Raw genomic sequence first — 20,131 nt, 5'->3', positions numbered from 1 at the left:
TGGTATCAAAAAACGAAAAGACCAGCCGAAGATGAAAAGAGACTATTCCAGACAGTGGGTGAAGGAAATGAAATCGAAAAGGCCACGTCGTTTGGTAGTAACACATATCACCAGCGAGTTCGATGCAGACGTAGGGAATGGAAGGGCCGAGCTCGAGCGTCGACGAATGTGTGATGCAGCAGCTCCAGATGCCGAAAAAGGGGCGTAACTCGCAGCAAGGAAAATCGTAATCCGACAAATAGTTGGACAAGATTCGAGGAGTTTAGAAGCGCGACTCATAGCCATTTTGAGGTGGATCATGGTACTGGATGCCATTCATCGAGTCGGGACCGCGCATATTGCCATTGAAGCGGAGGGGGGGTAACTGCTCAGCCGAGGGTCGAACAGCATACTGCTCTGGCACGCGGGACCGATCAAACTCCGCCGAGTACGAAGGTGGAGGATGGATGCCTTGGTTATTCATATGATGATGGCTTGTAGGATGTGAAGACGAGATAAGTGCCTTGTTCTGCTCACGGAGCTGAGCGTTCTCGAGCCGAATGGTATTATTCTCATGGCGCTGGGCCTCAAGCTCCTGCTTAGCCACTGCAAGCTGATGGTTGCTCTTGCGAAGCTCCTCGGAGAGTCGACCATACTCGTGAATGGCTGTAGATGTCAGCACGATCTCAATGAAATAAACAGGAAAAGACATATAAGGCTATTACTAGATTGGGGAGGAAACATGGAATACGTACCCTTGGTTAGGATCTCCCACTTGCTAGCCTTCGAGCCGCGCTCCTGGGGCATCATGTCGCGAAGGTTGTCGAACAGTTCCTTCATTTCAGTACGTCTCTTACGTTCTGCAAGCTTATGGCTCACGCGTAGTTCGGGGGTGCGACTATAGGGTTGCGAACCACCTGGGGATCCAGCGTCGCTCTGCAAATCCGTAACCTGCTTATGCTGCAGGGAGTGGTGGTGGTGGCTCGCAGGTTGAAATTCAGAGGAAGCGCGAGATAATCTCTGATACTCGGCTGGCATGCCATCTTCGAGACGTCGCTGGCCAGGCGGGAGGCGAGACTCGCTGGTGAATTGGGAACTCGCAATCGAGTCCGCCAAACTTGAGCGACGCGAATCCAGGAAGGACGTACCTTCACGGCTGACGCTTTCACCGGCAGGACGCGCCGCAGATGGCAGCCGCTGTACCACCTCCTCTGGGAAAGCCCAAGCCTGGCCCTTGGTCGGTTCAGGAGCACGAGCAATGTTTCCGAGCGCAGGACCACTGATGATAGGGGCCGTCCTCGGGAAGGTCTTGGGAGACGTAACGTCGTCCGGTAGGCGCTGATTGTTTGGCTGGTAACCGTTGGAGAATCGCGAGGCCGAGTTCCTCTCAGCATTGCCCGGGTTTCTCTGCTGTTGCAAGGTGGACTGGATCGAAGTCGTGGATTGGTTATTCGAGGCATATGGCGAGTTGGCCAATCTCAAATCACCAAAATTGTGATGCAATTGGCTATTGACACTCTCGCGGCGCGAATTGGATTCGCCGTTCATGGATTGGACCTCGCCAGACTGCCTATCGAGTCTGCGGATCATCTCTGTATCGGTGGTGGGAGAGACCATGTTTGCGAGGCTCATGCCCCCCGAGCCCGGCGACGGAAGGGGATGAGGGCCAACGCTGGTGTTGATTGGCGACGGGGTCTTGTCGATGGAAGATTGATAGCCGGAGAAGGGGGGTGTCAAGGCATTGGACTGCGTCGAGGTATCTGGGTTTCCGGTCAGCACCGAGGGTGGAATTCGCGACGCGCAGGTCGGGGAATGAATGCTTACGCTTGCTATCAACGGCCGAGTAGTAGGCAGAGTCGCGCTGCTGCTGCTCCTCCGGTCTATTTAGAACGCCTGCGAGGCCGGCAGGCACAGAGTTCGAGGCGGCCATGGTGGAATCGACTGCTCGAGTCTTGCTGATGTGAGGAGTTTTCCGAAGGAACGAGCGATAAGAAGGCGAAGGCTTCTAGAAGAAAGCGGCGCCCAGCTAAACGAGAGGAGTGTGCGCTGCCAGAAGGGTGATCCCGTACTCGACTGAGCCCCTACAGCCAGTGCACGTCTCAATTGGGTCGAGAGGGAGTGGTCACCGAGTTGTCAATGTCTATGAGAGGACGTAAGCTGAGGATTCGAAAGTTTGGGACCGGGAATTTGGATCCCGAGGGACGGGAGGCGGGGAGAGCGAGCAGACAAAAGGCCAAGAGCCAGTGCTCCTGGCTAGCCCTTGGTTCCGGAAACTTACTTGGGCTGGTCAAACTGAATGCCTTTCAGTAAGGACTTTGGTGGGAGAGGATGTGGTTGAAAGAGGATGGCCGGAGGGTGGATGTAGGAGGATGAAAGGCGCAAGAATGAAGGGGAAGGGGAAGGGGAAGGGAAAAAAGCGAAAGAAGTAGGCGGGAAGTTGTCTTGATGACTATCCTTCGAGGGATGTCCTTCCTGGCCGTCTTTTGTGGTGGTGATAGTGGTGGTCGTCCTTCGTGGTCGTCCTGGGGCGGGGGGCTTCGTCCTTCGCAGGGAGTGCCACTGAAGAGCCCGTTCACTCCACGCAACTTACAGCAGAGGCCGGATGACAAAGCAGTCGTCGCCCCTGAAGTCGTGAGCGTTATCGACTCGACTCGACCGGACGCAGGCTGACGGTTGACGGGCGCAGGACTCCTCTCTTCTGAAGGGCTAAAAAAGGGACGGGGGGGGGTTGGGGGTGAACAGAGGAGGTAGAAGGATGAAAGGGTAGAAGTATGGAGTATGGAGTGAAGTCAAGTCGAGTAGTCAAGTCGAGACGAGACGGCGACCTTGGACCGGGCGAGGAGAGACAGCGGGACGACTGGGGTGTGGGTTCAAGGGTTCAGGGAGGCGGGCCTCTCAAGAGTCAAGACTCAAGCCTCTTGAAGTCCATGTGTACTACTCGGGTCACTGGCCAGGGCTCGAGGAACGTGTGATTATTATTAATACTTCTACTGCAAGTGCCAGGGATGTCGTAGTCGGAGGTATTACCACAGTGTTATTCTTGTTGAAGCCTCTGCGCAGAGGCGCGTGGGTGCGGGAACAAGAGAGAGGACAAGCCTACAAGGGGGACCGGGGCCCTTCAACGAGGGAGCCAGAGAGAGACCGGGATCAACGAGCCAACCAGTCCTGTCCCACGACCACCACCTCTTTTCGCAGCAGGTGGTAGTAGTAGTATTACTGTAATCAGCTGCTGCTCCTGGGATGTTCAGATGTGTTATTATCGCTGTAATAATTCACAATGAATCCGTGTGCTCCTGTGGCTCTGCCTGTCTGAATCCTGCTAACCGGAAAAGGTCGCATCTTCAGCTCTTCGCCTCTTCTTTCACATCAGATCTTCTGCTCTCTTGAACCACTCTAGGCTCTACAGAGTTCCAACGTTACCTCGTTCCTCTGTACAATGAGTGCATGCTCCCATCCCGGGAACCTCTCGTAGATTCTACCGAGGACGCTTCGATGCAGCAGCAGCCGCCTTTACACGAAGCTGTCTGTCCAGTGCCCATCAGACGCTTAAGGCGCTTGATGCTCTGCCATGAGGCCCTCTGAGCATCAGATGCTGCATGGAAGTCCTCTGCATGTCCTCTGGTGTATCGATTGTCTACAGTATGTGTATGTGGCTCGAAGACTGTCCGGACGACGGTACCCGCTACGTAGGTGGCCTCTACCCGATGCTGCAAGAAACATGCATACATGCTCTGTACACACAACTCACTCGCCCACTTACCTGCATCATCCTCATCCTCTTCAATAGCAGAGGCCGGGAGCACCACAATTACTCGGCAGCAGCAAGCCCCTGCAGCTGTGTCCAACAGTTCATCGATCTCCCGCCCTGACTTGCAGCATCATCGCATGTGCCAGCGCGCGGAGAGAGCGCGCTCCCTGTGAGCACCCGTCTGCTGTCACCCCGCGCCACAGCGGATGACTGGGCCTCACGCCCGCGGACCTTACGAGGTGTAACTTAGCAAAATGCCGCGCTCTCCTGCTGCTAACGATGGCCGTGGCACAGCGGTCGGGAGCGAGAGATCGGAAACGGCACCTCCTCACCCTTCGCAAGCGGCGCGGAACTGCCTCGTCCACCGTCTATCTGCGCCCGTGTCGAGACCCAATGCATGTCTCGCCAGCCTACATGATCTTCGTGCGATGGGGCGGCTTCCCTCACGGCGTACGGCGTACAGACTACAGACTGGCGCGCAGGACGAGGAGCATTGGAGGCGTGCAGGTATGTGGCAGGTAAGTCCAGGGGGGCGTGGGGTCTCGAAGGTACGGAGTGGTAGAGGCATTGTGGGTGCTGAAGAAGTGCCGAGTTTTATGGAGTGATTCTTCTTGAATCCCTACACTTCGAAGTCCCAAGGCTCGGGAATCACATATGTACGGAGTACATGAGTAGTGCCTTTACTGGGACTGTGGTGAGAATACCCCGGAGTACTGTCGTGCTCCTGATACATCGCTACGATCTGACCTCGCCGCATACTGTTGGTAAGGTATGAATAACGAGATAGGATGATGCCCACATCCTCCGCTGATACACCTGCCTAGCTCTTAGGTAAAGCTTATCTGGTGCGACGGGGGAAGCTCGCTGATCGTCTGGACTCTGGAGGTCGAAGGTCGTGCTTTGTATACTATGTACTACCGCGACCACTCTCCTCGGCGTCCTCGTCCTCCTCGAGCCTCGTACCCGACAGCTTCTCACGGCTGCAGCGTTGGGAGTGGTAACACATACAGTGAGGAAGACGAGCACAGCATGCGCTTCTTCGATCGCCAAGCGGCTGGGTATTTGTATTTGCATTCCTCCGCACTGCAGTCAATGCACTCGATGCCTTCCCCTCCTCTGCAACAGTGACATCCGGTGTCGAAGAACGGCTCTCACGGGCCGAAGGGAGATCGGACGGCCCCCTTGATCTCCTCCTGTTGCAACTTGCAAGAGGCTTTGCAGTGTTCACTACGCCCATCACTCTTCGGCACCTCCAGTCGATACAAGCCCCAGCCCCTCCCCGACCCATGGAACCATGGGTAGAACATGGAGCCAAAAGGAATCCAGGACTGAACTTCCCCTTCAGGCCCAACCGCCATCCATTGCCATGCAACTCCTTCAACAGCGTGGTATTCGATTCTCCGCCATTATTCCTAGTAGTAGTAGACTAGTAGTAAAACGTGCCAGCCGTCGCCACGCCCGCCTCATCTGCCATCCCAGCTCGCCCCTAACGTTTCGTTTCGCTTCGTTTCCTTTTCTTTCCCAAGGTAAGTCGATGCGCCGTCTCGTAGCCACCTAACCCTAACACAGCCCATGCCCCGAGCAAGAACAACCGTAGAAGCCCGCAGCAGCAGAAACTAAACGCAAGTGCGAGATGGGACGACGCCCGCTGCAGGACATCCCAGCCTTAACCGCCCCGCCCTGAACGTGGGCGCGCGCGCGCGCGCGACTTAGCACTGTGGAATCGTGCTGCTGCTAACGGGCGCGCCGCCATATGATGCTGCTCCTGGTTCCTGGATAGAAATCTCCATCATCCCTCCCATCCCGTCCTGTAGAAAAGCCCGAAGCCTCATCGTCGTGCAACCGACAAAGAAAGTCTCGGGGTACGGTAGGGCGCAGCAGGCGATGGATGGACAGATCCAATGAAATACATCCACACTTCAACATCTGTACTCCCCTCTTCTGTCTTTGCTTTTGCTCTCAACGTCTGTATCCTGCTCTACCTATCCATCTATCTATCGATTGTTTTTGTTTATACGGGCCTCCTGTATTTCTTACCTATGCATACGGTACTACTGTAGGTACCTATTTACAGATATCTACCTACCACCGCCACCCATCTTCCTCATCCATTCAATTCATCATCCCCCTCTATACGCTGCCTCGCCGCCGATCCCCTCCTAAAAGCATCGGGCACGCCGTGTGAATTATTCGCCCCAGCCCTACCTGTTTAGTATTAGACCTAGATGTATAAGCCACAGCTAATTTACCTCCTTTTAATTCCTTTCTTAATAATAAAAAAACTTGGTAAATTTTGGTCTATATTATAAGGTAAGTAGAGGAAAATATAAGGTAGGTAGATTACAAGGGCCACATGCGTCCTGCTCGTGGCACACACGGCGTGGCGATCCTTAGCTTATGGAGTATAGAGTGCTGGTTGGATACCGGGATGTTGGGTCGCAAGTCGGAACATGCGCGCTTTGGCTTGTGATGTGTGGTTGAGGCGTGTATGGTATGTATGTATATGGTTTCTTTTTTTGCTTTCTGTTCTGTTCTGTTCCTTTCTTTTTGCGAGCAGGTGTTGAATGATACTGCTGTGTGAGTTGACGGAGTTGAGGGATGGATGATAAGGTAGGTGGGTGGACTGGCTGGTTGATGTGGATGGATGGATGTAGGTAGGTAAGGTAAGGTAAGGTAAGGTAAGGTGGGTAGGGTATACTATAGGTGGTACCTTCGGTAGATGGATGTACTTGAGGTCAGTACTTTAGGTATGTATGTGTGTATGTAGGTATCTAACACACGCACACCGCATACCTACACATACACATACATAGGTAGGTACATAAGCTACACATACACACATATATAACCAATACTCTCCTAACCTAACCTAACCCTATCATCTCTTACCTAGGTACTCTACCTACTCTACCTACTCTACCTACCTAGGTACTCTACTCCCTCTCCACCTCAATCTTCAACCCCTCACCCCCCCCCCCCCCCCCCGCGGCAAAAAGGCCACACATCCATAACCAAGCATCCTACCATCCAAAAAGAAAATCTCTAAATTTCTATCCTTCTCCTTTTTGCTCTCTTGTTCCTCTCTGGTCTTCTCTCGTGCAAAAACATATAGGCGGCTAGTTAGCCATTACCCAAGGTACCTACCCAGGTACCTGTTAAGCAAGGGCTGGGCTACTACCTTGGGATATTGCACTACATAACTCAGAGCTTTCTTTTTACTCTTCTTCTTTACATCTCATATTACAGTTCCTGTCTTGTAGCTTGACAGCTGTAAAGGTATAAAAGACCTAAAGGCTGTTCTAGTCCTAGCACTTTTACTCTGCTGTTTCGCCGTACTCTACCTACCTATTGACACTCTTTCCCGTCATCGTTTATAAAAATAAGCTTCTGTCGTTAATGAAAGCCAACAACACACATCTTGGTGCTGCTTGCCCGCCGAGATCCGGATTTCGGTCCTGGAAGTCTTACTGCAGGACGGTTGTAGCTTGGCTAGCTTCGCTATAATCTAAATCTCAAGTCTCAAATACCTACCTACCTTACCTATCAAAGCCAGATATACGCATTCTTATCCAAAGATCGATAGAATAGGAGAATAGGTTCTTTGTTTTTCATCCTACCCATCCTCCCTTCGCTAGCCTTTCAAGTAGAGAGGTCTAAGTACCTAGTTGATAGATCTGGAACTGGGTGGTTGTGTATATTGTAGTTACCTACCTAGCTGGTGAGAATAGGAAAGGAAAAGTAAGGAGTGCCTCAGGTGAGGCAAGTGTAGGGATCTGATGATAGGGGCGGGAGTAAGGAGAGGAGGGCGCTAGCTTTTGCTATGCTATGAGACGAAATGAAATGGAATGGAACGATATGAAATGAAATGACATGTAAGATGTACTATACACCTTGACCCTCCCGACTTTTCCCTTCGCCATCCCTCGCCATCCAACTCCAGCTAACATAACGAGACAATACAACTCACACATGCTGCCACCCATTCTGGAACAGGACCTGCATCTCATTAACCAGACACTCCACCCCGCCCTCCTGCCTTCCATGCCTCACCTCGCGGCCCTCCCTAACCCACCTCTCAACCCTCCGCTTTACCACCCGCTCCTCGCTCCACCGCCTCGCCCAGCCCGCCCACCTCGCCCGCCGATTCGCCCACACCCCAACCCACGCCTGCATCTTCGTCGGCCAGGGCGTCCGCCCACCCTCGGTCCCCGCATTCACCACATCGTACGTCGTCTTGTTGTACGCGACCCTGACGTCCGGGTTCAGCCAGACGCCAGCCTCGGCCGCGCCGCGCCGCCGCGCATCCGCGTGGATGAGACAGCACTCGCTGGCCTCGACGTGGTGGCGCGCCAGCGCGTCGTCGACCCCGCGGAACCGGAGCCCCTCATAGAAGGGCGCCGCGTCCAAGACCACCATGCCGTTCCAGCAGCTGCGGACGGGGACGGCGCTGCCGGCGCGTATGGCGGAGAGGGAATCCGACGTAAAGAAGTAGGGCCAGGAGTCTGTGGCGGTCTTGTGGCCTAGGGAGTCACGCAGCGCGAAGGTGTCGTAGTAGGTGTTGGGGGACTTGGAGAAGTCGAGGGCGCAGGCCGCGGCGTAGTGGCCGTTGTTGGTGGAGAGGAGGGTGGTTACGTCTTCGGTCTGGATGGATCGTTAGTTTTGCTGTGTGTCCGAGGGACAAGAGATGTCTTTGAGGGTGCAAAGCATCTCTGGAGGAGGGGAGGGAGGAGTCTATCACGTGATACTCCACTTCCCAGTAAAGGGGGAGGAGAGGGAGGGAGATGTAGGACTCACAGTAAACACAACATCGTTAATCCACAACACCTTCTCAAACCTAATATTCGGCTGCAATTCCATGAGCGGCTCCATCGCACGATTCCTCTGCTCGCTCAAAAATGGAATCCGTCTCTTCTCCCACCCCTCTGGCCCCCTTCCCGTAAAGATCCAGCCCTGCCTCCTCCCCTCCGCTGGAATACTCTCCAGTTCTTCGACCTGCGCGGACGCATCTTGACCCAACACAATCCTATTCCCTACCCCTAGCTTCTCCAATTCGAACTTCAGCTCATTCAAAGCGTCTTTCGTGCCGTCCTGAGAGCCAGACTCGATAATCGAGACGAATATATTGTGGACTCCGAGATCTTGGACCAGGACGAGGAGGGCCGGCATCCAGTACAGCCGGAGCATGTACTCTGAATTCCGGAAGATGGCGGCAAGGAGGATTTTCTCGTCGCCTAGTGGAGCGAAATCCGAGAGAGAGACCCGGTGCGGTGTGGGGACGGAGTTTATGATGAGGAAGCTGTCGAGGAGGAGGAATGCAGCGAGGAAGAGGAGGACGGTACGGGGTTGGAGCAGGCGCCTGGGGGCGCGGGGACGGGGACGGGTACGTCGGGCATACATCCTGGGAACAGAGTGCGTGAAAGCAGGATATCTACTGCTTCCTTATGGGGAGAAAATGACTGAGTTTGAATCCTGGACGCGTACTTTGTCAGGAACAGCTGGGCCTAGCCATATCATACGAGGCTGACACGGGTACTACGTCCGTACAGTCAGTCCCGGCTTCCTCTGGCGTCGCTTCTTCTCTTCAGATGTTTGTGCCAAAGAGCACTTATGTATCAAGATATCAAGATCCGGATCTATCTGGGTAGAGGATTGGGGGTGACGTCGGGCCAAAAGCCCAGCATCTACAGCAACAGCATTGAAAGGAGTTAAGACTGGGTTTGCGACCCCGAGGTGATGAAAGCCTTTTGTCGGGAGCCGATTGGTTGACGGGCGAGATCATGTGACCATAACCAGCCTCGCCGAGCCTCGTATGTGTCGTATTGATTTGGAGTGGCTTGAGTTGAGATTATCCGTAAGCTGGACTGGAGGCTCTTTGAATACGGGGTCTGGAGTTGTCTTTGGGTTATTGCTCTTCACAACGTGCAACAGATGTCCCAGCCTCGTCACGACAGCCTTGACCAGACATGGTTCTGACCAGCGCTCCACCTGAGCTCTCCTCACAAATAATACGCATAAAGAGGGGTGCAGATAGGATGTTGATGAGTACCTTAGCCGTTCCCATCGGTAAGGTAATGTACCTTTACCCTAGCATAAGGTGTATATACGGTACCTTATGTACCCGTCCCGGGTGTAGTCCGGGTACAGGAGCCCGTGGCGTGATAAGACCTTAGGCTTAGCGGCTTTAGGCGTTAGGCACTACCTCGGCTAGAGAATTAATCAGCCGCGGGGCTCTTTACAGGGGTCAAAAGTTTCCCGACTCTCCCCTCTCTGCCCCTCTCTGCCCCCCTTTCTGCCCCCCTTTGAGCCTCCCTCCCCGAACAGAACTCCCCTCCTTTAGCACCGGTCCCGTTGCTATACTATACTATCCTATGCCACCAATGCCACCAATGCCACCAATGCCACCCTACCAATACCACACGACCAGTGCCATACAACGGGTACCATCACTGCCACTGCCATTGCACTTCCCGACCATGTACCGTCGAATACCGTCCCTTCGCCGGCCGCCTGCACGCTGGCGCAAACTCCACTTGCTCGCACATCATTCGCACACTGACAAATCCAAGAGATACCGAGTAAACAAATATAAATATATCCCCATCGTCAGATCCTAAGGTAGGAGAGCTCCCCTCTTTCATACCCCTCAACTCCAAGACTCCAAATAGTAGTCTCTCCCGCACTCTTACCTACCTACGCTTACCACCCCCCCCCACCCCCACTGCCCACATCTCTACCCACCTACGCTCCTCATCCACAGCTTCCTCAAACACCACCACCCAACATGGCCAGCGAAAGCAAGCTCTTCCAGCCCCTGCGTGTCGGCAGTTTCGAGGTCCAAAACCGCATTGTCCTCGCTCCTCTGACCCGCTTCCGCGCCGATGCCTCTCACGTTCCCCTCCCTTTCGTCTCCGACTACTACTCGCAGCGCGGTTCCTCTCCCAGCACTCTGCTGATCAGCGAAGGCACCTTCATCTCGCCGCAGGCCGGCAGCTACGCCCATGCCCCTGGCATCTACAGCCCGGCGCAGATTGCTCAGTGGAAGAAGATCACCGACGACGTCCATTCCAAGGGCTCGTTTATCTTCTGTCAGTTGTGGGGTCTGGGCAGAACGACGGACCCCGCTGTCCTGAAGGAGGAGCTGGGGGACAAGGCGAGGGTCCTGAGCGCGAGCAATATCCCCTTCGAGGGCGGTGCTACGCCGACTGCCATGACCGAGGAGGAGATCTGGGAGTTCATTGGATACTACAAGCAGGCGGCGAAGAACGCCATCGAGGCTGGCTTCGATGGAGTTGAGATCCACAGCGCCAATGGCTACTTGATCGACCAGTTCCTGCAGGATGTTAGCAACCAGAGGACCGATGCCTGGGGAGGCAGCGTCGAGAAGAGAGCGAGATTCGGTCTGGAGATTGCCAAGGCCATCGTCGAGGCGATCGGTGCCGATAAGGTGGGCATCCGCGTGAGTCCATTCTCCGACTTCCAGGGAATGAAGATGAAGGACCCCGTGCCCCAATTCAGCTACTATGCGGAAGAACTGAAGAAGCTGAAACTGGCATACTTCCACGTCGTTGAAGCGAGAGTCAGCGCAAACGCCGACGTCGAAGGTCCTGTAACCGAGAGTATCGACTTCCTGATCGATATCTGGGGAAAGACGAGCCCGGTCATCGTTGCTGGTGGCTTCGTCACGGAGACAGCTTACAAGGCAGTGGATGAGAAATACAAAGACAAGGACATCTTGATCGCCTTTGGGAGATACTTCATCGCGAACCCAGATCTGGTGTTCCGGATTAAGAACCGCATCCCATTCACGCCGTATAACCGGGACCTCTTCTACAACAAGACTGAGGAGAAGGGATACACGACCTGGGAGTTCAGCAAGGAGTGGGAGGCGCAGGCAAAGTTGTAGATGGGAGTCTAGATACCAGAGCATAGACCGGCGAGGCTTGGATGACTTTGATATAGATAGATTGCTGCTGCTATAGACCTGAAATACCATAGACGTTGAAACAAGACTGTTGCAAGTAGCAATGCCCACCTCGCAACGTTAAGACTCGAGGTAGTTTGGTTTTAACTCGCCGCAGAAGGTTAGTGATAGAAGAAAAGCATGTTGTGTGAGACGAGTTAGACGGAGCTGTATTCAGGTTCTTTTGGCGTAATTCCCTGATGCTTCATTTTGCGAGTCTACCCTTTCTGGACACTGCCAATTGACGGCTCCCACCTCCAACATTTGACGCTCTCAACACCAAGTTTCCAAGTCAAACCATCTTCCATCCTCTCTCCCAAAGACAAATCGTTCGAATCTAAGTGGAGATAGACCTACCTACTGTATCTACCTTACCTATAGGTACTATTGAGATAGAACTCTTACCAGGTGACCAATATACACGTGACAAATGACCCGTACATTTCCTGACCAAATGGTAGGTAGGTAAGGGAGAACTAGAGAGGCCCTGATAATAAAAAATGGTTAGACTTATCTATTTCAAGCGCTCTGAAAGTGATTTACTTTAATTGTTAAGTTAACCCATGGGTGAGGTAGGGTATAGGTAGGTACCTTAGGTAGAGGCCTCAGGCTCACTGTTAGTATCACCAGCGGTATGGCCGGGAATGTCATCAACCAATCGATCGTCAGAAAGCAACATCCCTACAACAACCGCGCTCCTAAACATCACGTCTTACTGTAGAAGGCAGTAAAGTATGGCGAGACTAACACGGCTCGCTGCCAAACGCCTTCTTGATAACAAAGATGCGGACGTCGAAGTGAAACAACGGAAGAGAAGCCACCCTGTCAATAATAAAGCTACGGGGCCTGTTGGAGCTGCGATTGAAGAACCAAAAAGCAAGGTATGGATCCAGTTTTTCCTCTTTCAAGTCTTCTTATTTGTTCTTATCTACAACTGAGATATTTTCGGATTGGCGGCATTGCGTTTTCGTTTTGAGAATCCACAGATGGTTGTCTTACAAGATGATAGGATCCCCTTCGGAGGTTACCCAATATCTGTTGTGATATTATTTTAGGTTATTTGACCCCCATTGAGCTCATTCGATGCGGACATGTGAGCCGATTTTGGAGAGAGTACTTGCAATTGTCAACGAACCTCTCTCGCATCCGTGCTCACTTTCCCTATGCTTGGGAAACAGAGAACTGGGACCCTGGAGCTCCAGTATATAATCGATTTAAGTCATTATGTTAGTCAGGAACTCCATCCGCCAAGTGCAGTGTATTGCAGTGTATACCTGTTGCTAATAGCCCCAAAGGTTGGGAAAATCGTGCACTGGAGCGCGGCGAACCCACTGCAGTCTGGAAATATCGCAACACAGACTACTTTCGAATCGCCGGAGACTTTGTAGTTTCGGCCTTCGAGAATGATGATTCGATCCAGTGGCAGCATTTTACGCATACTGAAGGTGGCCGAGCGGCCAGCAAAGCGAAGACACTGGATCTTCATCGTGACATCTGGGGCCACAATCGAGTTTCGCTGTTGAATGTGGAGCTCAACCCGGACGGGTTCGTGTTTTTGAGGGCCAAAGTAGGGCCTAGTATCTACGCAACTTCACGCGTAACGGAGGAGCCTGCGTTATTTTGGTAACGCCCTTGATTTGTTGGGAATCTTGATTGAAGTGCTAAGAGGTTCAGTGACGTTGTCTACTCATTAACAGATGATAAATGTGTCTGGTCTAAAAAGTCTCCCACAGACAGGACATACAAACCACTATTGCTCGGAAAGGATCGAATGTACTTTGCCTGCAAAACTTCGAGCGGGCAATATGAACTGCTTGCGGTTGAGTTTCGAACCGATCGCTTGCTGTACCGGGTCCCTGGCTACTCTGCGAGGAGTCACTGTTATGATAATCATCGATTGCGAATTCTCCATGGTGCCCTTCAGTTAATCCAACTTGGCGATGAGGAGTTCCTTATACAACATGGCACTAGATCCTTGTTTGGTAACCGCTTTGGCTTTGCTAGAGATTTTGCCATCATCAATGGCGCCACTGGCCACGTGGTCCAAACATTCAGCTACAATGGGAATTTTGAAGAATTCTATGCCGTAGCAAAGCCGAAATCTTCTACTTTTGCAATGGTGGCTTTGCAACCTCTGCGCGCCCTGGAAGACCTTGCAGTGTTGCCTTTTCAAACTTTCTCGCAGGAAACCGACAAATCCTTCTCGAGAACAGCGATTCAGATACTGAGTTTTTCGGACAAGACTACCAGCATTTATCAAGTCCTCATCCATCCTTTCACACTCAAAGCATTCTGTGTTTCTAAAAGCGAGGGTCCTCGCGTTATGACTGTCGTTCCCAACAATGACCCCAAAAGTCGCAGCTTGGTGGATAAAGGTATAGGGGAATTACTGGTCCCCTTGCAACCCATCACAATCGACGAATACTACTCCGTTGCTGCAATGCATCATCCGCTGACTCTACCTCCAACTAACTCAAACAAAAGGCGAAAACTCAAGGTGCCGAATTGTCATGTTCTAGGTATGGCATTGGTAGATGAGCGTCGCATGTTATATATGAACGTAGACGCAGAACACGACTATTGCCTGTACCTGTTTGATTTCACTCCTCGGATGGTGGGGAAGGATGGCCCGTCAGGACAACAGGCTTGAGATGAACTAGCTGACTGGGGGGCGTTATGGCATATACCTTTGTAGTAATTAACTATTAGAGTAAAAAGGAACAACATATGAGCCGAGGCTGAGAAACAAGCATTCAGGATTGATCATGAGCCCCGCGTAACAGCTTTTTTTTTTGCACGTATCTAGCTTACAGAAATCTCTTAGGATACGTGAAAGTCCCACTACTAAACAAAACAGACCTAGTATTCTTCTAAGCTTAGTTCTTTTAACTGCTTTGCCAGATACGACGACATCGAGGGAGCTTCAAGGGGAAGAGGGGACGGTCATAAGTGCCTCGCTTAAAAAAGGGGGTAAGTTGCTAAGGTTCTTTGGAATCGGAGGATCGGGGTAGGCAGGGTGATGACGAGGTATAGTTGAAGGATTCGAGTATTGATAGGATTGCATGTCTGAGAGGATCGGGACTTGTAGTTTCCTTGAAAAACGCGTTGAAGAAACTTAATATTCGAGCAATCGGGGGCACGCGCCATTCGTTGTTTGCGTACCTATCGATGAGGTGGTGAGTTTGAGTGTCTCTAATATAGAAGAAGTAGGTAATGACAAAGCAGTGGAATCTTACTCGTCAAGCTTGATTATGTTTATTTCGTTGTTGTCTGAGCAGGGCTGAATTCTCTGGAGATCGATACAAAGGCTGGTGGGTGAAGCGAGGCGACCTTCAAATTCACCATTTCACCTTCACGCCAACATAAACTTCGCAACTCCAGATCCTCAAACCCATCTTAACCTTTACAAAACACCATCATTCGTCCAAGAGACCAACATCAGCTGAAACACAGATTCAAGCGCAACCATGGATGGTGATGACACGATTATGTCCGATGCTATTGGTATGCTCCCCCTTTACCGTGTACGGATCAAGGCAGTTTCTGAACTCAAGGGGGAAAAACCAGCTGCGGATCCCACAGCAATTAAGATTCCAAGTGTCATTATTGGGTCTGCGACAAAAGCCAGCGCTATCCATGAGATATGGACTCCGATCCCACAGTTCATGGCTCAGCTTGAGAAACTTAACCCACATATAGAATTCTCGCCCTCTATCCACAAGGAGATCTGGATTAAGGCTGTCATGAACCGGGAGAAGCTTCTTTTGAGATGGCAATGGGCAGAGAGTAAGGAAGAAGCAAAGAGACTTCTTGAAGGGGTGGTTGATTCTGTGGGTTTCTTATTCGGTGGATTTGTTTATCCAAATGCTGACATTCGTTTTGCAAAGATCCTTTGCCAAGGTCAAATGATGGAGATGGAATCAAAATCAGGACATGAGCAGCAAGGCGGTAGCTCTCATGCCGTCTTGAACAAAGCCACAGAACAGTCCCTTCAGTTGTTTGGACAGACTTTCTTCGTGCAGCAAGAGCCGAAAGAACTAGAGATCCAGCGAGCTCTACAGAACATACACCTCACAGCTAAGAAGTCAAAGAAGAAGGGAAAAGGGCACACAAATAAGGAACAACCAATTCTCTCCAAGAAAGCACGAGGCAAGCAAAAGGAGCAACAACATCAACATGAGCTTGGCGACCCATCCACCCCAAACAAAGAACAGAAGGGAAATAACGCGCCTGATGAAGACCAGATCATGGAAGACGCATACCAAGTCATGGAGCAAGGATTGGACTATTCTACACTTGATATACCCTGCAGTACACATGTTATGGCTCATACTTTCAACTTCGCCCACCAGATCTGGATCGCGCCAATGTGGTTCATCAAAGAACTTCAAAGGCTCAATCCCGACGTACAGTTTAAGCCGGCGGACTATGAAAACCTTTGGAAGCACGCTGTCGAGTCAAAGGAAGGGTTTATACTGGAATGGGGATTTGCTAAGAACAAAGAGCAGGCCGTGCAGATGATGGATGAGGCTTATAATCTTGTGAGTTCTCCAACCCTTTTGATCAACAGACACGCGCAAATACCAATAATCTATACAATCAGATTGATTCAACACTCATCCTCTTCTTTGACGAAACTCCAGAAGAGACGCAGCAGCGGAGAGTAGCAGGGTTTCAACGTAGTCTCGGAAACAAAGAACTCAAGCTTCCAGGAGCTCTTATCTCCTCAGCTCACAAAGCCAAAACAACAAAAATCTGGATATCAGCAGAGACCTTCGCGCGGAAACTCGATAAGTTGAACCCTGAGCTCGAGCTCACTCGTGCACAATATAAAATTGCTTGGGGCTTGGCTATCAAAAACCATAACAAATGGCTCGTCAGACATAAGATCGGACGCAATAAAGACGAGATCCAGAAGATAATCAAAGACGCGTCTGACTCCGTAAGTCTTCACCCGGGATCCATAAAATGAGGGCTGGCTGACGAACTGAACTACTGCTAGATCCGCCAGCAATCTTTCATGACCAAAGCAGAATTGAAAGCTCAAGAGACAAACCGACTGAGGGACAAATTGACGGAATCGCTCGTTAATAATAAAGAAAATAAAGCCAGGGAAACAGCGGACCAACTCGCAAGATTGACAGGCGAGAAGGTGTCTGATATCCTCACAGATCTTGCCCTCCCAACCCAAGTAAGCTCCCCACCTTCTCTCTCCCTCCATCCTTCCTTCCATCTAACCCGAGCCACTTCCCAGAACAAAACCCCCAAACCAAAAGGATCTCGTCAAATGCCCTCCCACCCCGCTCCCCCCAAAACCACATCCTCATCCCGTCTCAACCCCGCCACGAAACCTTTCATCCCCACCCAGCCAGCCGCCATGAATCCCAAACCGCGCAAGGGAGCAACGCCATATAACCGCGAAGGCGCGATCGTCGGCGGTTCAGCCCCGGCTCTCAGCACGAGCAGCAAAGGACATAAAATGCTGGAGAAGATGGGGTGGACGGCAGGCTCGGGATTAGGTAGGGAGGGGCGAGAGATGGGGAGGTTGGATCCCGTGGAGGTGGTGGTGAAGACTAGTAGGATGGGGGTGGGGATGATGCAGAATGTGGGGGGAGATGCACCTTTGGTGGGCAATGGTTCTTGGGAGGATGCTGGGATTGGGGGAGTAGATGCTGGAGCTGGTTCTTGGGGGTGGAACGATGGGGTGAAAAGTGCTGATGGTGATGGCGGGGTTGGTTGGATGACGGCGGAGGAGTGGAAACAGTTGTGGAGTGGAGCTAATGGTCTTTGAATGAAGATGAGTTGGTAGGGGTAGGAAGGGAGGGAAGGGGGGAGGGTTTGTGATTCTGGATGAAAAGTCACTGAGATGGATTGTTTAACTGGGTACTCTCTCGAATGACGGGAACACGGACAGACGATAAGTGAAAAGCGTAGTATTGAGAACCCATCATGGAAGAGACAAGATACCGCATTAAAAGGGTCGTGTTCATTGTGACCATGAGAAACTAGGTAGGGTATATGCAACAGAACGCTATGATCAGGAGGACTCACTTCGAACCCCACTCACATATACTATAAACCATTCACGCCATTAACAGTCCCCGTCGTCGTAGACTCTAGTCTAGCCACCAGCTTCTTAACGCTCGTCCACTCTTCATTCCTCGCACTATCCTTCCCTCCAATATCAGGTCCGACTTCAAAGACCGTAAGCGCACCATCAAGGCCGCCAACGGCTAGCCGTTTGCCTTCCGATTGCTCCCATGCGACTCGGTTCAGGCTCTTCGACATCATGCTTCTCGCATCCTTACGACCGCTAGGTTGCACCTTCGCAATCGGCACTTCTGTGTCAACAGTGATATCCCACACTTCCAAACCTCCTGCTCCGTCTACGACTGAAAATACGCCAGGCTTGACGGGCGACCACGCTGCATCATAGACCACGTCTTCACGGGTAAGATCAAGGACTGGGGCAACAGCGGCGTTCTCCCCTGATAAGCTGCCAGTTGTTGATGTCGCGGCTGGAGCGCGCACTCTCCACAATTTAACGCTCCAGTCTAAAGACGTAGTCAGGACTAGGTCTCCAAGATCGACGGGCCCGCGGGCGGGGTGGAAATCCATCGACATAACGGGCGCTGCATGGCCGCGGTAGCTGACCCGTTGATCTACGCCTGCTTTTGAGCCGGCACGATCGTATCGGTGGCAAGGGAAGATGGTCCCTTCTTCGGAACCGACAAGGAAGAATGTTGGGTCGGTTTGGGGGAAGGCCATGCAGGTCGGGCAGAGGTCTTCGGTCTTTGATGGCGGAGGTGTTGTTAAGGTGAGTAGTTCTTGTGGCTGTGCGAGCATGTCCACGGTCCAGCCACAGAGTACACCATCGGTAGAGCATGAGATGATGTTGTTTGCATTCTGGGTCCCGATTATATCGACGGAGTAAACTGGATGGGTGTGCCCAGCTCCAGTTAAAGGCGTCTTTTGGACTGGCGCCGATTTGGCTCGGGTATCCCACAAGAAGACTTGGCCGCTATAGGCACCTCCAACAATCAGGTTCGGGTGGAAAGGAGAAAACTTAGCAGCCAGCACATCTGATGGTGCATGGAAAACAAACTCTGGTCTGTCATGAAGATGCATATTCCATACCTGGACGAGTCCATCAGGATCGTGAGGTGCTGAAGGATTCTTTGTGTATCCTGCAAGTACGAGCTCAGGAAACTTAGGTGAGAAGTCGATAGCACTTATCATCCTTTTCTTTGACCATCGTTCATCATAGAATTGGGCCACTTCTTTCACTCGTCGTGGCCCTTTGCTGCCTCGAGTATTTCCATACTCATCATCATCGTCCTCAATTCCGTTTTCACCGCTGAGGGCATAATCTGCTAATATATCGTATTCCTGATCCAACGCCCTTTCAATGACCTTGCTAGATCTCTCAACGAAGTCCATAAACTCTTCAGATGATGTTACGGCATTGAGCTCCTCAGCTGTCAGGGCCCTTGCCGGAAAGTTTGCCGCAGCCGTAGTCTGGGAATCGGATATCAAGGGACCATCCACGGCAGCATTTTGAGCCGCTTTGAGCTCTTCCTCAATCTCCTTCCTTATATTTTGTCGAAGCTCTTCTTCCCTATCCCGTTCCCTTCTGCTTAATCGCTTTCCAGATGTCGACGTTGCCTGGGCCTCCCCATCATCCGAGTCCGAATCCGAGAATGCCTGAGCCCCTGATGTCTGAGTGCCCCATTCTGCTGTTGTTTGTACGCCTTTGCTGTAAGAGAAGACCTCCTTTACCGGCGAGGGTTGAAATTCGTAGATCGTTGACAAGGGGGCAGTGGAGAGAATTTGTGTCGAGATTGAAAGAGGATGAGAATGCCGGTTTGTTTGAGTTGCAGACTCGGAGTTTTCATTGCTGAGTTCTCCAGCGCTCACAACACTGGTTGGCCGACTCCCTTTACCAGCGGGGGAGCCTGCGCCCCCAGGACCCGTTGAGCCTGGCCTACTTCCCTCCCCAACAAGGTTCTTTATCAAATCATCTAACTTCTGGCGGTCTTGGTCGGCTCGTCCTGGTGACGGAGATACAAGCTGTGGCTAGTTAGGACAATCCCCTGAAAGGAGAAGAATCATACATCACTTGAACTCCCTACGCTCGCCCTGTTTGCGGAGACTTCTCGAGTACGAAGTTCTCTCTGCCGTTTCAGCTCTGCAAGCTTGGCTTTCTTCGCCAGGATCTCATCTTTTCTTGCTTGCATGCTAGCCATGCTTGCCCATGTCGTTGTGTACTGAGGTATGGCTCGAGACTGTCCGTGATTTGGAGGTACTAGCGGCGCAATGTGTCTGTGGAATCTCTATCGTCGACTCGACTGGGATAGAAAGAGACGGCCGTACCAATCGTATGGAGTGAGAGTGACGGATTCAGACACACAGTTAGTTGTATTTGCGCGTCGTCCAAACACCGC

At 51.9% G+C, this 20,131-nt stretch overlaps 7 protein-coding genes across 7 annotated transcripts; 4 read left to right on the top strand and 3 right to left on the bottom strand.

Annotated features, from left to right (window-relative positions):
- Positions 1-262: 262 nt before the first annotated feature.
- M430DRAFT_15876 (hypothetical protein) lies at positions 263-1,909 on the bottom strand (the record flags this gene model as incomplete). Its single annotated transcript, XM_024863343.1, has 3 exons — positions 263-645; positions 735-1,739; positions 1,804-1,909. 3 exons carry the CDS (start codon positions 1,907-1,909, stop codon positions 263-265), a joined length of 1,494 nt encoding a protein of 497 aa, XP_024723743.1.
- Positions 1,910-4,006: 2,097 nt separating this feature from the next.
- M430DRAFT_24979 (hypothetical protein) lies at positions 4,007-5,397 on the top strand (the record flags this gene model as incomplete). The annotated part of the gene is made up of 5 exons (XM_024865176.1): positions 4,007-4,245; positions 4,367-4,496; positions 4,559-4,785; positions 4,949-5,253; positions 5,297-5,397. 5 exons carry the CDS (start codon positions 4,007-4,009, stop codon positions 5,395-5,397), a joined length of 1,002 nt encoding a protein of 333 aa, XP_024723742.1.
- Positions 5,398-7,359: 1,962 nt separating this feature from the next.
- Positions 7,360-9,319, bottom strand: M430DRAFT_32956 (glycosyltransferase family 69 protein). Its single transcript, XM_024866265.1, has 2 exons — positions 8,522-9,319; positions 7,360-8,368 (listed from the first exon to the last, which is right to left on the bottom strand). The coding sequence occupies exons 1-2, from the start codon at positions 9,122-9,124 to the stop codon at positions 7,691-7,693; spliced, it is 1,281 nt and encodes a 426-aa protein (XP_024723741.1). The 5' UTR covers positions 9,125-9,319; the 3' UTR covers positions 7,360-7,690.
- A 1,189-nt stretch (positions 9,320-10,508) lies between these two features.
- On the top strand, positions 10,509-11,630 carry M430DRAFT_24977 (hypothetical protein; the record flags this gene model as incomplete). The annotated part of the gene is made up of 1 exon (XM_024865175.1): positions 10,509-11,630. The coding sequence occupies one exon, from the start codon at positions 10,509-10,511 to the stop codon at positions 11,628-11,630; it is 1,122 nt and encodes a 373-aa protein (XP_024723740.1).
- A 791-nt stretch (positions 11,631-12,421) lies between these two features.
- M430DRAFT_15872 (hypothetical protein) lies at positions 12,422-14,337 on the top strand (the record flags this gene model as incomplete). The annotated part of the gene is made up of 4 exons (XM_024863342.1): positions 12,422-12,568; positions 12,697-12,913; positions 12,983-13,310; positions 13,362-14,337. 4 exons carry the CDS (start codon positions 12,422-12,424, stop codon positions 14,335-14,337), a joined length of 1,668 nt encoding a protein of 555 aa, XP_024723739.1.
- A 2,233-nt stretch (positions 14,338-16,570) lies between these two features.
- Positions 16,571-17,523, top strand: M430DRAFT_198837 (hypothetical protein). Its single transcript, XM_024864177.1, has one exon. It carries the CDS (start codon positions 16,708-16,710, stop codon positions 17,476-17,478), a length of 771 nt encoding a protein of 256 aa, XP_024723738.1. The 5' UTR covers positions 16,571-16,707; the 3' UTR covers positions 17,479-17,523.
- Positions 17,524-17,759: 236 nt separating this feature from the next.
- M430DRAFT_95691 (hypothetical protein) lies at positions 17,760-19,924 on the bottom strand (the record flags this gene model as incomplete). Its single annotated transcript, XM_024869901.1, has 2 exons — positions 17,760-19,757; positions 19,802-19,924. The coding sequence occupies 2 exons, from the start codon at positions 19,922-19,924 to the stop codon at positions 17,760-17,762; spliced, it is 2,121 nt and encodes a 706-aa protein (XP_024723737.1).
- Between the last annotated feature and the right edge of the window lie 207 nt (positions 19,925-20,131).

The sequence above is a fragment of the Amorphotheca resinae genome, assembly GCF_003019875.1.
Source record: "Amorphotheca resinae ATCC 22711 unplaced genomic scaffold M430scaffold_2, whole genome shotgun sequence".
NCBI classification, from domain to species: domain Eukaryota; kingdom Fungi; phylum Ascomycota; class Leotiomycetes; order Helotiales; family Amorphothecaceae; genus Amorphotheca; species Amorphotheca resinae.
This window is presented reverse-complemented; position numbering and strand designations above follow the sequence as displayed.

Excerpts from the sequence above, each read along its gene's own strand:
- M430DRAFT_32956 (XM_024866265.1), bottom strand. The coding sequence starts at position 9,124 with ATGTATGCCCGACGTACCCGTCCCCGTCCCCGCGCCCCCAGGCGCCTG. Across the intron at positions 8,369-8,521 it reads TTAACGATGTTGTGTTTACT|ACCGAAGACGTAACCACCCT; the intron begins GTGAGTCCTACA and ends CGATCCATCCAG.
- M430DRAFT_198837 (XM_024864177.1), top strand. The coding sequence starts at position 16,708 with ATGACCAAAGCAGAATTGAAAGCTCAAGAGACAAACCGACTGAGGGAC.